This window comes from Microcaecilia unicolor, chromosome 1, assembly GCF_901765095.1.
Source record: "Microcaecilia unicolor chromosome 1, aMicUni1.1, whole genome shotgun sequence".
Taxonomy (NCBI): Eukaryota; Metazoa; Chordata; class Amphibia; order Gymnophiona; family Siphonopidae; genus Microcaecilia; species Microcaecilia unicolor.
Window position 1 is genome coordinate 652,928,601 of NC_044031.1, and position 14,214 is coordinate 652,942,814.

At 48.3% G+C, this 14,214-nt stretch overlaps 2 protein-coding genes across 2 annotated transcripts in view; both read right to left on the reverse strand.

Annotated features, from left to right (window-relative positions):
* The window catches only part of SELENOH (selenoprotein H), a 38,509-nt gene extending 25,975 nt beyond the window's left edge, over positions 1 to 12,534 (reverse strand). Inside the window, exons 1-2 of the mRNA XM_030186150.1 lie at positions 12,529 to 12,534; positions 4,561 to 4,568 (exon numbers count right to left, since the gene is read on the reverse strand). The gene's annotated coding sequence lies outside the window, so the exon portion shown is untranslated. The remainder of the gene's footprint in view (positions 1 to 4,560; positions 4,569 to 12,528) is intronic.
* TMX2 (thioredoxin related transmembrane protein 2) overlaps positions 12,061 to 14,214 on the reverse strand; it is a 42,335-nt gene continuing 40,181 nt past the window's right edge. Inside the window, exon 8 of the mRNA XM_030186137.1 lies at positions 12,061 to 13,391. Coding sequence (XP_030041997.1) covers positions 13,218 to 13,391 — 174 coding nt within the window. The 3' untranslated portion in view covers positions 12,061 to 13,217. The remainder of the gene's footprint in view (positions 13,392 to 14,214) is intronic.

The window sequence follows — 14,214 nt, forward strand, 5'->3', positions numbered from 1 at the left end:
AGACGCTTCACGTCTACTCGTTCCACTCATTATTTTATAGACCTCTATCATATCAACCCCTAAGGTGAAATTAGGCCTTACCTGCTAATTTTCTTTCCTCTAGACCCTCCAGACCGGTCAAGACGCGTGGGTTATGCTCGCCTACCAGCAGAGGGAGACTGAGAACACTAACTTCAACTATGTACATATAACCTGTGCCCATCCCACAAAAGCCAGTATACGCTTAGCAAAGCAGAGAAAACCCCCTGCAACCTGAACTCTGAATCTAGAAAACCCCTGTACCTGGAAAACCAATAGTCAACACCAACAGTGTGCTCAGACAGACGGAACGTCAAGCGCCCCGCTCTGTCAAGTACTATGGACGAAGAAAACTCTCCGACCCAGTGAAAGATAAAAGGAATAGTCATAGCAGAACACGGCTCAAATACTTCTGATACGAACAATATCTCTGAAATCCATAGGGCGGGCTCTTGACCGGTCTGGAGGGTCTAGAGGAAAGAAAATTAGCAGGTAAGGCCTAATTTCACCTTCCTCAGCGACCCTCCAGACCGGTCAAGACGCATGGGAAGTACCAAAGCAGTAGAAACTTAAGGGTGGGACCCTCGCAACGCAGAAGACAGCACAGCCGCTCCAAAACATGCATCCTCTTTTGCCTGAATATCAATCCTATAATGCTTCACAAAGGAATGAAGGAACGACCATGCCGCTGCTTTACAAATGTCCTGCGGAGGAACAAAACTACTCTCCGCCCAGGAAGCCGCAACCCCCCGAGTTGAATGCGCCTTAAGTAACGGGGGCACCGAACGCCGCCTCAACAAATAAGCCGAGGCAATAGCCTCCTTCAACCACCTGGCCAGAGTCCCCTTGGAGGCCGCAGCTCCTCTCTTGGGACCTCCAAACAAAACGAACAACCTATCCGAAGCCCGGAATTCTCGCGTTCTGCTCAAATAGGACCGCAAGGCGCGCCGAACATCCAACTTAGCCAACCGACGCTGAGAGGCATCCCCCGAACGATCCCCCAACACCGGTAACGAAATCACTTGATTCACATGGAACGCTGAAACCACCTTAGGAACAAAGGAAGGAACCGTCCTCAAAGTCACTTTCTCTTTCGCAAAGGACAGAAAAGGCTCCCTACAAGACAAGGCTTGCAACTCTGAAACTCTCCGAGCGGAAGCAATGGCCACCAGAAAAACTGTTTTCAAGGTAAGATCCTTACATGTGATGGACGCCAATGGTTCAAACGGAGGACCCACCAGAGTCTCCAAGACCAAATTCAAATCCCAAGGCGGAACCATCGGACGACGGGGCGGCCGAATCAACTTCACTGCCCTCAGGAACCGCCCTACGTCCGGAGAAGCTGCCAAGGAGACTCCTCCAATCTTATCTCTGAAACAAGACAAAGCAGCAACCTGCACCTTCAGGGAAGAAAGGGAGAGCCCCCTGTCCAAACCATCCTGCAAAAACTCCAAAACCTCCATCACCGAAGCCAGCAAAGGGACAACATTCCGTTCAAGACACCAACTCTCAAAGATGCGCCACACCCGCACATAAGCCAACGACGTGGACTTCTTACGCGAACGCAACATTGTATCAATGACCCTGGCCGAGAAACCCTTCTTTCTCAATCTGTGCCTTTCAAGAGCCAAGCCGTAAGCAAGAATGGAGAGGGGTCGGCCATCTCGATCGGCCCCTGCACCAGTCTCACCCGAGACCCCAGGGGAAAAGGATCCTGCACTAACAACCGCACCAGATCTCCATACCATGGCCGACGAGGCCAATTGGGCGCTATCAGAATCACTAAGCCGGGATGACGACCGATCCGCTGTACCACGCGGCCCACCAGCGGCCACGGCGGAAACACATAGAGCAACTGCTGAGTCGGCCACGGCAGAACCAACGCGTCGAGACCCTCGGCTCGAGCATCTCTTCGACGACTGAAGTACCGCGCGACCTGCGCATTGTCGGCCGATGCCATGAGATCCAACACCGGCCGACCCCACTGCAACACTATCCGCTCGAACACTGAGGGATGGAGAGCCCACTCTCCGGGATCCAACATGTGCCTGCTCAGATAATCCGCGTCCACATTGTCCACTCCTGCTACGTGGCCTGCCGAAAGAGCCTGAAGATGAGCCTCTGCCCACCCCAACAACTCCGCTGCCTCTACGGCTAATCCCGGGCTCTTCGTCCCCCCCTGCCGATTCACATAAGCGACGGCCGTGGCATTGTCGGAAAGAACTCTGACCGCCTTGCCCTCTAGCAGACTCTGGAAGGACCGAAGAGCCAACCAAATTGCCCGAGTCTCCAGGCGGTTGATGGACCACGCCGCCTCTTCCGACGTCCAGCGCCCTTGGGCCACCTGCCCTAGACAATGCGCCCCCCAGCCTAACAGACTCGCATCCGTGGTCAGTACCACTCAATTCGGCACCTCTAGCGGCATACCCTTCGCTAGATTCGGAGTGTGAAGCCACCAGCGGAGGCTGCGCCGAACCCTCTCCGGCAGCGCTAACCGCTCCTCCAACTCCTGGGACTGAGGGGACCAACGAGTCAACAACGAACTCTGCAACTGTCTCATGTGGGCCCTGGCCCAAGGTACTACCTCTATAGATGCCGCCATCAGACCTAACACCTGAAGATACTCCCGCGCCGCAGGCGCCCTCTGAGCTCGGAGCTGACGTATCTGAATCTGCAGTTTGGAAATGCGAGGAGCCGTCAAAAACACCCGGCCTCGCTCCGTGTCGAACCGAACTCCCAGATATTCTAGAGACTGTGACGGGACTAGGTGACTCTTGGCCAGATTGACAACCCAACCCAGCGACTGCAAAAAGGACACCACCCGGGCGGTAGCCTCCTCGCTCTCCGCCTGCGTCTTGGCTCGAATTAACCAGTCGTCGAGATACGGATGCACCAAAATGCCCTGCAACCGTAACGCCGCTGCCACGACCACCATCACCTTGGAGAAAGTGCGAGGAGCTGTAGCCAGGCCGAATGGGAGCGCACAAAACTGAAAGTGACTCCCTAACACCACAAAACGAAGAAAACGCTGGTGCGCCTCTAGAATGGGGATGTGTAAATAAGCTTCTGTCAAATCCAATGAAGTCAGAAATTCCCCTTCCTGAACCGCTACAATGACCGAGCGCAATGTTTCCATCCGAAAGGAAGGGATCTTTAGAGCCGCATTGACCCTCTTGAGGTCTAAAATGGGCCGAAAAGAATCCTCTTTCTTTGGAACCACGAAGTAAATGGAGTAACAACCGGTACCTCGTTCTTCTGGCGGAACAGGCACCACAGCGCCTAACTACCAGACGTGACAGAGTGTCTCGCACTGCCCTTGCCTTGTGCCTTGAATGACAGGGAGAGACGAGAAAGAAATCGGACAGAGGACCGTCGAACTCCAGCGCGTACCCGTCTCGCACTATCTGCAGTACCCACTGGTCTGACGTGATTTGGGCCCACCTCTGGTAAAACAAGCGTAAGCGAGCCCCCACACGAACCAGAGGCTGGACCCCCAAACCATCATTGCGACCCACGGGACGTACTGGCCGCTCCAGAAGAGGCAGCTCGCCCCCCCCAGCGGCCCCCACGAAAGGGCTGGGTTCTCTGAAAATAACGACCCCGGAACCCCCCCGAGGACCTACCCGGCCGATACCGTCTAGCTTCCTGAAAACGGCCTCGCACCGCGGAGCCCCTAGACGCCTTGGGCCGAAGCTCTGGAAGCCGCGGGATCTTAGTATCACCAAGACCCCTAACCAACTTATCCAATTCGTCTCCAAAAAGCAAAGCGCCCTTAAAGGGAAGCGAACACAACTTTGCCTTGGACGCAGCATCTGCCAGCCAGCCCCGCAACCACAGGGCCCTTCGAGCCGCCACTGCGAGGGTCATGTTCTTCGCCGATGCACGCAACAAATCATATAGCGCATCTGCCAAGAAGGACGAGCCCATCTCCAACTTTGCCAAATCCTGCACTAAGGCGGCTCTATCAACCTGCGGAGCATCTAGCAGCCGCTCAGCCCAGCGGAAACATGCTCGAGCCACCAGACCTCCACAAACTGAAGCCTGCAAAGCCAGCGCCGATAAATCAAAACTGCGCTTCAGGAATGTCTCCAATTTCCTGTCCTGAGGGTCCCGCAAGGCAGCCCCTCCATCTACAGGAATTGCAGTAGCCTTAGTCACCGCCGTCACTACGGCATCCACAGTCGGAGGCTTTAAAGAGTCTCTATCTTCCTGCGGAAGGGGATAGAGCTTAGCCATGGCCCGTGCCACCTTACAAGGCGCCTCTGGCGAGAGCCATTCCTGCGTTACCATCTCTCTAAGATCCGCATTCATAGGAAAAGTCCGAGATACCCTGCGGATCCCCTTAACCAACGGGTCCTGCTTTTCAGAGGGAGCCGGATCTACTGCCGGGTCAAACTTGAGCATAGCAGACACCTGCTCAATAAGATCCGCCAATTCCTCCCTGTGAAAAATGCGGACCACCGACGGATCCTCCCCGGGCACTGTCTCTCTATCTGGCCCGGACAAGGACCCCTCCTCCTCCTCCAGGGGACTAAAGTCGCCCTCTGACTCTGGAGGAGAAAAACAGTCCAGGTCCTCAGCCCACTCAACACGTGGCCTCTTAGCGCCCAAGCCCCCCCCCCAGACTAAGGGGCTCCGTGCGCGATGGTCCCGCCTGCCAGGCTTGAAATAAGGACCAAACAAATTCCGGAGGGAAACCCATCCTTCCCGAAACGTCCCCTCCAGAAGCACCAGCCACCGGGCTGCCCTGAGGACCGCCGACTAAATCCGGTATTCTCGGGCCCAAATCCAAGATGGCGGCGGTTCCCGCCAAAACCGGGACCGCCGCTGAACCGCTAGCCGAAGCCCCTGCAACCTCCTGCAAGGCTGGCGCGGGAAGCTCCGCCGCTAACACCGGCGGAGCTGAGGACTGAGGCTTCGGTTCCCCGCAAAAGCGGCAGGAACCGCCAATCGCATCGACCCCCCGACGCGCGCAAAAACGACAGCGAAGCGGCTTCGAGGCCATCTTCGCGCCAAAAACTCCCCAAAGGTAAAAGAACTGGGACTCACCCCAAAGAAGTCACTCACAGCCCAACTCGAACGGCTGCCCAGCTCCGGCACTCCGGAGTGCAGCTGCACCGCTCTCCACACTGTCTGGGTCTTTATGAAGTTTTTTTTTTTTTAACTTTATTGCAGCCCAATTTGAGCCCTGCTGCTATTAAATCCCTGGCACTCAAGGCTGCAATATAACAAGTGCAGCCGAGGCACAAAGCTGCCCAAACTGGAGAGCTAGCTCGGGGGAGGGACCCGGCCACCCGGGTGTGACACCCCAGGGGGGACAATGGCAGGCCCCACTGGCACCACCAACCCCCAGCACACAGAGTAGTCCAGGCACAGGGATGTTCCTCAGGAATGAACAATAGACCAGGCTAAAACTCTCCTGATCCCTGACTCCTACCAGACCGGACAAGCTGCACAGGCTGCCTGTCTACCCTCTGCTGAGACTGAGAAAATACTGGCTTTTGTGGGATGGGCACAGGTTATATGTACATAGTTGAAGTTAGTGTTCTCAGTCTCCCTCTGCTGGTAGGCGAGCATAACCCACGCGTCTTGACCGGTCTGGAGGGTCGCTGAGGAAGTCGTCTTTTCTCCAAGCTGAAGAGCCCTGGCTGCTTTAGCCTTTTCTCATAGGGAAGTCATCCCATCCCCTTTATCATTTTTGTCACCCTTCTCTGTACCTTTTCTAATTCCACTATATCTTTGTTGAGATGCAGCGACCAGAATTGAACACAATATTCGAGGTGCGGTCGCACCATGGAATGATACCAAGGCATTATAATGCCCTCATTTTTGTTTTCCATTCCTTTCCTAATAATACCTAACATTCTATTTGCTTTCTTAGCCACAGCAGCACACTGAGCAGAAGGTTTCAACGTATCATCGACGACGACACCTAGATCCCTTTCTTGATCTGTGACTCCTAACGTGAAACTTAGCATGACGTAGCTATAACTTGGGTTCCTCTTTTCCACATGCGTTACTTTGCACTTGCTCACATTAAACATCATCTGCCATTTATACAACCAGTCTTCACAGTCTCGTAAGGTCCTCTTGTAATTTTTCACAATTCTTCCGTGATTTAATGACTTTGAATAACTTTGTGTTATCAGCAAATTTAATTACCTCACTAGTTACTCCCATCTCTAGGTCATTTATAAATATGTTAAAAAGCAGCGGTCCCAGCACAGACCCCTGGGGAACCCCACTAACTACCCTTCTCCATTGAGAATACTGACCATTTAACCCTACTCTCTGTTTTCTATCTTTTAACTGTCTATGCTTATGGCTATAATTTATGAACATGTGGTATCATTAAAGGACAGACTTTTAAATGCCCAGTTTAGGTGTGTGTGCTTATCTCAACTTTGTTAAATGTTTCAGTCATATCCAGCTACTTGGTCCCATGATGTTACTGAATTCTATTAATGTCCAAAGGAGAAACAGGAACCAACCTCTACAGGGATGGAAGAAAAAAACAAAGAGTACAGGATAACAGAACGACTTCCAAACCAGGAGTAGAGCTGAACAATTCTTTATTGAAGCACCAGAATAAGATCGGACACAGGGCCATGTTTTGGCGGAAACAGCCACCTGCCTCAGGGGTCACAACAAACACTTTGGAGATTACAGCACTGTGTTTGGTATCTGGGGCAACTGCTGAATTATTCACAAGAGATCAACAGGCCACACTTCTCACTATTGCACAGTGCCTAGAACTAAACCAAACGCCATCGGTTTGGAAGTTGTGTCATCCTCTACTCTCTTTGGTTTTACTGAATTCTATTATTTTGTCGCACAGTATTTTCAAATGTAAGCCACATTGAATCCAAGTTTGCTTGGTATAATGTGGGTTATACATGTGAAAAAATAAATAAATCTTTTATTCTCCACCTTTTAAGACACTGCCTATCCAACTGGATGGTGATGGCACAAGGAAAGCAAGTTTGGTCCAGTGAAGACTAACTCAAAATAACCTGTTCCTTAGCTGGGTTCTAGTGTTGCCATATTGAAAATGCAACCATACCATGCCTCTGTGGTTATGTTCCACTAATAAGTTAAATGATAAACTGGCTTTCTTGAAAGGATTATATAACCTTTGGATTCATGACTAGAAACAAAAACATATTTATTTAATCCCACAAACAACCTTTTAGGGTGGATAGTGTTCACAATGAGCACCATTTATTATCCATTAGAAAGGAGAGGTAAGAGTTGTCAGTTCTGGCGCAATATAAGTCACCATAAGAAAACCAATATAATGTATTAGGGGCTTATAGCCCATTTAGTTATTTTTAAACAAATGAGAGAACGGCATAACACAAAATATTTATTTTGATTATTTTGACTTATAAAACCACTTGTCCCAGAAACATCTCAAAACAGAATCCATTTGTGTATCTAAAATGTAAACTTCTACAAAAGAGATGAAGTGAAAATGTGACTCCATGTGCCCCAATGAAAGGAGAGTTTAATTTTACTTCCAGTTAATTTCAATATATTCCATCTTTATAACACCAGGAGGGGCATAATCGAATGGGGCGCCCATGTTTTCATGAGGGCGTCCTCGCAGGACGGCCCCGCGAAGGGGCGGGGAAACCTCTATTAATCGAAACAAGATGGGCATCCATCTTTCGTTTTGATAATACGGTCGGGGACGCCCAAATCTCAACATTTAGGTCGACCTTAGAGATGGTCGACCTAAATGTCGAGATGGTTGTCCCCAGTTTTCGGCCATAATGGAAACCAAGGACGCCCCGGTTGTGGGAGGAGCCAGAATTTGTAGTGCACTGGTCCCCCTGACATGCCAGGACACCAACCGGGCACCCTAGGGGGCACTGCAGTGGAGTTCACAAATTGCTCCCAGGTGCATAGCTCCCCACAACTGTACACCACTACCATAGCCCTAAGGGGTGAAGGGGGGCACCTACATGTGGGTACAGTGGGTTTCAGGTGGATTTTGGAGGGCTCACATTTACCACCACAAGTGTAATGGGGGGGGATGGGCCTAGGCCTGCCTGGCTGAAGTGCACTGCACCCACTAAAACTGCTCCAGGGACCTGCATACTGCTGTCATGGAGCTGGGTATGACATTTCATGCTGGCAAAATTTTTTTTGACTTTTTTTTTAGGGTGGGAGGGGGTTGGTGACCACTGGGGGAGTAAGGGGAGGTCATCTCAGATTCCCTCCGGTGGTCATCTGGTCAGTTCAGGCACCTTTTCATGGCTTGGTCGCAAGAAAAAAATGGACCAAGTAAAGTCAGCCAAGTGCTCATCAGGGACACCCTTCTTTTTTCCATTATTGGCCAAGGACGCCCATCTCCTAATCACACCCCAGTCCTGCCTTCGCTATGGTGCCGACACGCCTCCGTGAACTTTGGTCGTCCCCACGACGGGAAGCAGTTGAGGATGCCCAAAATTGGCTTTCAATTATGCCGATTTGGGCGACCCTGAGAGAAGGATGCCCATCTCCCGATTTGTGTCGGAAGATGGGCACCCTTCTCTTTCAAAAATAAGCCTGCAGGCTGCCCAAGGCAGATTACAACAAGTTAAGATGAACCGATCAGGAAACAGGATATCCTCACTGAAATTTGGCCATGTATTACTGTATTCTCTACAACAGTATAGAAAATGAGCACAAAATACAGTTTATTACTGCTGTTTCTACCAGCTACAATAATCTTTTATGCTGTTTTAGGGCCTCTCTTACCAAGCTGCAGAAACATGAGCCCTGCAGTACTGAGGCCCCTTTTTCTGCAGCAGATAAAAGGCAAAAAAAGAAAAAGAAATGGCTGTGAAGTAAGTGCACACTTGCCGTGCAGCCATTTCTAGGGAAAGCCCTTACTGCCACCTATTTCAAAGGCAGTAAGGTCTCCTGCGCCAACTCAGTAGTAAAAAGAAAAAATTTCACTGCACCGGAAATGGCGCAGAGTGGCACTACTGCCGGCTTTTGGGGAAGGCCAGTGGTCGTTCTGGATTGGCGCACAACAGTTCCCCAGTAGCTCTTATCGTGGCACTGTTATTTTCAGTTTTATTTCATGATATATGTGTACATATGGAAAGGTTTGAAATAAATAAGCTGTCGGGGGGCAAAGATGAGCTCGAAGAAAGATGGATGCCTGATCCTTTTGCTCCCTTCTGCTCTAAGAATCCGGCGAATTCAAGTACTTAACTTCTGATACAACCGCTTCTAATAACTTTATCAGATAAGCTTAATAATGTCTGCAAAAATCTGAAATCGCTCTTTACCAGCACCTAAATGGCAAACACAAGTGCCTCACTCTCCAAACAAGTCGTCATTTTAAGAGGTTTGCCTATAGGTGTTCCCGAGGTCTGCATCTGGGTGGAGCTGTTGTAAATCTGTGTATTTATTTTATAAAATAGGTATGTGCCTGCATTAGAGTTCATACATATATCTGGAGGTGTTAGCATGGTGGAAAGAATTCAGCTCATTTGGCTGGGGGGGGGGGGGGGGGGGAGTTCTGTTGGACCCTCTCACTGGGAAGTGGTCACAACAGATTCCAGCCTGGTAGGCTGGGGAGCACAGTGACGGCAAGGTAATGTAGGGCAAATGCTCTTTGAAGGAGGTACTTTGGTCTATCAATCACCTAGATATCCAAGCTACCTGCTTGGCTCTCAGGCTTTTTTTCCCAAGCCTGGCAGAGAAGGGTAATGTTGGACCATGTCACCATAGTGGCTTATATCAACAAGTAGGGAGGGACCAGGAGTGTAGTAGTAGCTCTGGAGGGTGTGTCACTGTGTTGGGCGGAGAACAAGTTAGCCCTCTCAGCAGCTCAAATGGCTCGGAGAACGCGCTGACAGGATCCAGGGGAGTGTGTGTTGATTCTGGAAGGGTTTGGTCTCATTGTGGATCACTGGGGGTTCCCTTGTTGAGATCTTATAGTCTTGTGGTGGAATGCAAATTGTGAGCTGCTTTTCAATTACACATGTGGGCTATAGAAAAATTGCAGGAAGACCTTAGGAAATTGGAAGACTGGACATCCAAATGGCGGATGAAATTTAATGTAGACAAATGCAAAGTGATGCACATTGGAAAGAATAATCCAAATCATAGTTACCTGATGCTAGGATCCACCTTAGGAGTCAGCACTCAAAATAAACATCTAGGTGTCAAGACAATATGCCAAACTCTTCTGCCCAGAGTGTGGTGGCAGCCAAAAAAGCAAACAGAATGCTAGGAATTATTAGGAAAGGGATGGTTATAAGACCGTGAATACTAATACTATAGTGCTTCTGTATCGCTCCATACTGCAACCTCACCTTGAGTATTGTGTTCGGTGTTGGTTCTGTTCACTGTATCTCAAAAAAGATATAGCAGAATTAGAAAAGGTTCAAAGAAGAGCGACCAAAATGATAAAGGGGATGGAAGTTCTCTCATATGAGGAAAGGCTAAGAGGTTAGGACTCTTCAGCTTGGAAAAGAGATTGCTGAGGGGAAATATGACTGAGGTCTACAAAATCCTGAGTAGTAGAACCAGTAAAAGTGAATTGATCTTCTACTAGTACAAAGACTAGGGGACACTCAATGGAAATACTTTAAAAACCAAATAGCAGGAAATATTTTTTCACTCAACAAATAGTTATGTTCTGGAACTCAATCTGGGTTTAAAAAAGGTTTGGACAAGTTCCTGAAGGAAAAGTCCATAGTCTGCTATTGAGATAGACAGGGAGAAGCCACTGCTTGCCCTGTGATTAGTAGCATGGAATGTTGCTACTATTTGGCTTTCTGCCAGGTACTTGTGAACTGGATTGGCCACTGTTGTAAACAGAATACTGGGCTAGATGGACCATTGGTCTGGCCCACTATGGCTATTATTATGTTCTTATATTCCATGGCTTCTATTGCGAGGGTGATTAAGGTGGCTATTGAATTTGCCTACATTGACATGGGTCAACTAGTGTCTCAAGGACTGAAGGCCCACTCGACCAGGGCTCAGGCAGCATCTTGGGTGGAGGCCTTGGCTGTTTCACCTTAGGAGGTTTGCAGGGCGGTGATATGGTCTTTGCTCCATTCTTTCGCTGCTGGTTAGCTGTTCTATCAAAATGGCAAATATCGTAAATATATACGTATGGAACCACAATTATAACGCCAATGTATGAGACTGGCTCCTAATTCATCAGCTTATTCAAAACCACAGTTCATAATCACTTATATTGTTCATCTATTTTAATGGTGACCTCAGTGGTGCTCATTGCTAATGCATGGAAATAGCAATGTATCCAGCACCCACCTCTTCATCGGCTCACCTGATTACCATATATCAAAATATCTTAACTGATTTTTTATATCTAATTTTTCTAACTTTTAGCTCAATAAATAAGTACTCATCTTTTTGTGTGTCAGACTAAGGGGTTAAAGCATCTGACACGCATGTTTTGCCCAGATCCACTTCTCAAAGCATCTACTATTGATTCCTCCTGACCGGCAGCCTAAGAGCTGATACCACACTGCAAAGTACCAGCTCTTCCCCTCCCAAGACACATCTCCTGTTAATGGCCCTCTCCATCTATTCACATGCTCTTCTCCCTTTCCATCCCATGCTCTCCTGCTGGTGGCTATCCACTCCTCTTCCAACTTATGCCACATCTCTCACCAGCAATTCGCCCTTTCCAATATCTCCCTCTCTCAAGAGCTCTTCCAGCCTGTGCTCTTAACCCCACCCCCTTTTATCTCATGTCTCACATCTCCAGTGGCTCACCCCCTCCTTCATCTGCAGCCCTCCATTCCATATCTTCAAGCATTGACCTTTTCTTTCCACTCATCCCATACTCTTCTGTCCATGATTCTTCTTCCACCTCCAACTCCCCCCACAATGCCCCACGTCACAGGCCATTTCTCTCCTTCTACTCCAGGCTCCTCTGCTGTCAATGATTCTTCTATCATATGCCTCTTCCTAGCAGTTCTCAGTAAATGGTGCCTGTTTCTACAGTTCTAGCACTTCTGTTCCAAATATATGTATACAAAAATAGAAAACATACACACCGGAGAAAAATCTGATCGTTTTATTTATTACAGACTAAGCCAAAGTAAGTGGATGAGATGAGGAATAGCTCATTCTTTCTGTTTCCACTCTGAAGGCGGCAACCTTCTGGAGCAAAAGTGGACTCCAGTTGTAGCTGTTCCAAAACACCACTCCCCCTTATCACACTCATTCCAGAAGTCTTTAGCTATGTTATCACAAGCAATCACTTACATACGGCCTCCCTCCTCACACCAGGTTCTTTCCTGGTCAAAATCTCTTCTCCTGGCGACCCCCAGTCCTCTGTAAAATCAGTCATGGTTAACGGCTCATTTGTTTCTCATTAAGTTCACTTGATTTCCAGAGAATCTAAATAAATAATAAGTAATAAAAGAAAGGCAGTCACCTGTACATGTCCATCCCATGGCTGCAGCAGAGAATGCAGTGCACAGCCTAGAAAGGAAAAACTGGGAAGCAGAGCATCCTGGGGTGCACCCTCTTCCACTGGTCCTCTACCTACTGCTCAGAGATTGCTGTGTAAACACAAACATTTTCTGGCTGCTTTGTGACTCTCAGCTCAGACCTACTCAGCTTCCAGATGAAAATCCCTTCTTTTGTTCATATTCAGTTGGTGCACAGAAAATATAGAATTCAGAGCTCATGATGTAATACTTTCTGCAGTGACATCATAAAAGAAACTCAGGGTCAGCACCTGCTGTTCAGGAAAGACCAAAGCCTGAGCTTCCACTTCAAATTTCCCTTTACAGTCACTAAGACCTACAAAAGCTTTACAGTCAAAAATAACTGGGCAGATCTGATCTTAGAAGTCGCAAAGCAGGTCCATATAGACATTAATGAAAGGTTTGTTTGCGTTTGGGAATTTGTTGGCACACAGATACTGGAAATGACCCTGGGACTAGGGGAAAAAGATGGGAACACGCTGTGGTGACATCATCAAGATGCTTCCAAGAGGATAATGCATCTTTGTCTTAAAGCTCTTTTCCCATTTTTTCACTTCCCAAAATTACTTTTTCTCTGCTGTGTGACTTGCCTGAGTGATTAGCGAAAATACTACAGCTTAAAACAATCTCCATCTATCCCACCACCGAAGTTCTGTGAGTGCTGCATCAGGGGAGTGATAGAAGCTGGAGTATCAGTGGTGAGGGATGGGTATCTACTGGGGGTCATTTATCCTTCTTGCTCTCTCCATTGGCCAGGCTATCCCCAGACTGCAGAGTGTCTGGGGCTCTGAGATCCTCCTCTATTACAGGCTCCATAGCAGCTCCCTCTCGCTGCTTCGAAAGCTTTTTTGCCTTCTGGAATAGCTCATTCAGGTTAAACTCTCGGATTACATTTTCCTAGAGAGAAAGGGAGATCAGGGCCAGGTTTGAATATGAGCCTCATTAAAAAGATGAAATTAAACTGCAGTAAAGTCTCGAGTATGCGACCTAAACAGGAACGATCCATTGTCGGATCAGATAAATGAAAAGTCTGATAATACGGAAAACAATGGTAACCCCTCAAGCAATGCACAAACAAAGGCAGTAAAAGTAGGGTCCCGGGTTCAGAAAATGGAAAGAGAAGCTGCATGACGTCACTGGGGAGGGGGGGTCTGTTGGATACGCTGGATGGTTGGATAAGCGTAAGTCGGATAATCGAGACTGTACTGTATAATGTATAAATGGTTGTTCACATCCTGTTTTGTATTATCATTGGTTATGGTCAGTAAAAAAGACCTGAACTAAATATGAGCCTATTAAAAAAAATGATACAAGCTCCTTACTGTACCAGTATTACAGACTATTCCCTGAAAGATAAAAAGCCATTATCAACTTGCTCTGTCACTGCAAGCACCCCCTTCACACTCCCTTACCACCTTCTTTCTCTCCTATCCCTAACCATTTTCCTCTCCGTTCCCATCTTTCTCCTAGGTCTAGTGGATAAGTGCTAAAGTAAGGGCCTAGGGTGGGAGACAGGCCAAAATATAGAAGTGGGGTGAGGGAACGAAAAATGGTGGACTACGGAGAATCCTCCTTATCCCTAACCACTTTCCTCTCCCTCTTTCCTTATCCATTCACTTTTAATCTCCAGTCTTCGGTCCATTGGTTTATCAAATCATACACTAGCTTGCCATTCTTTCCGATCAAGTTTTCTCCATTTTAACTTTTAATGTCCTGTCCC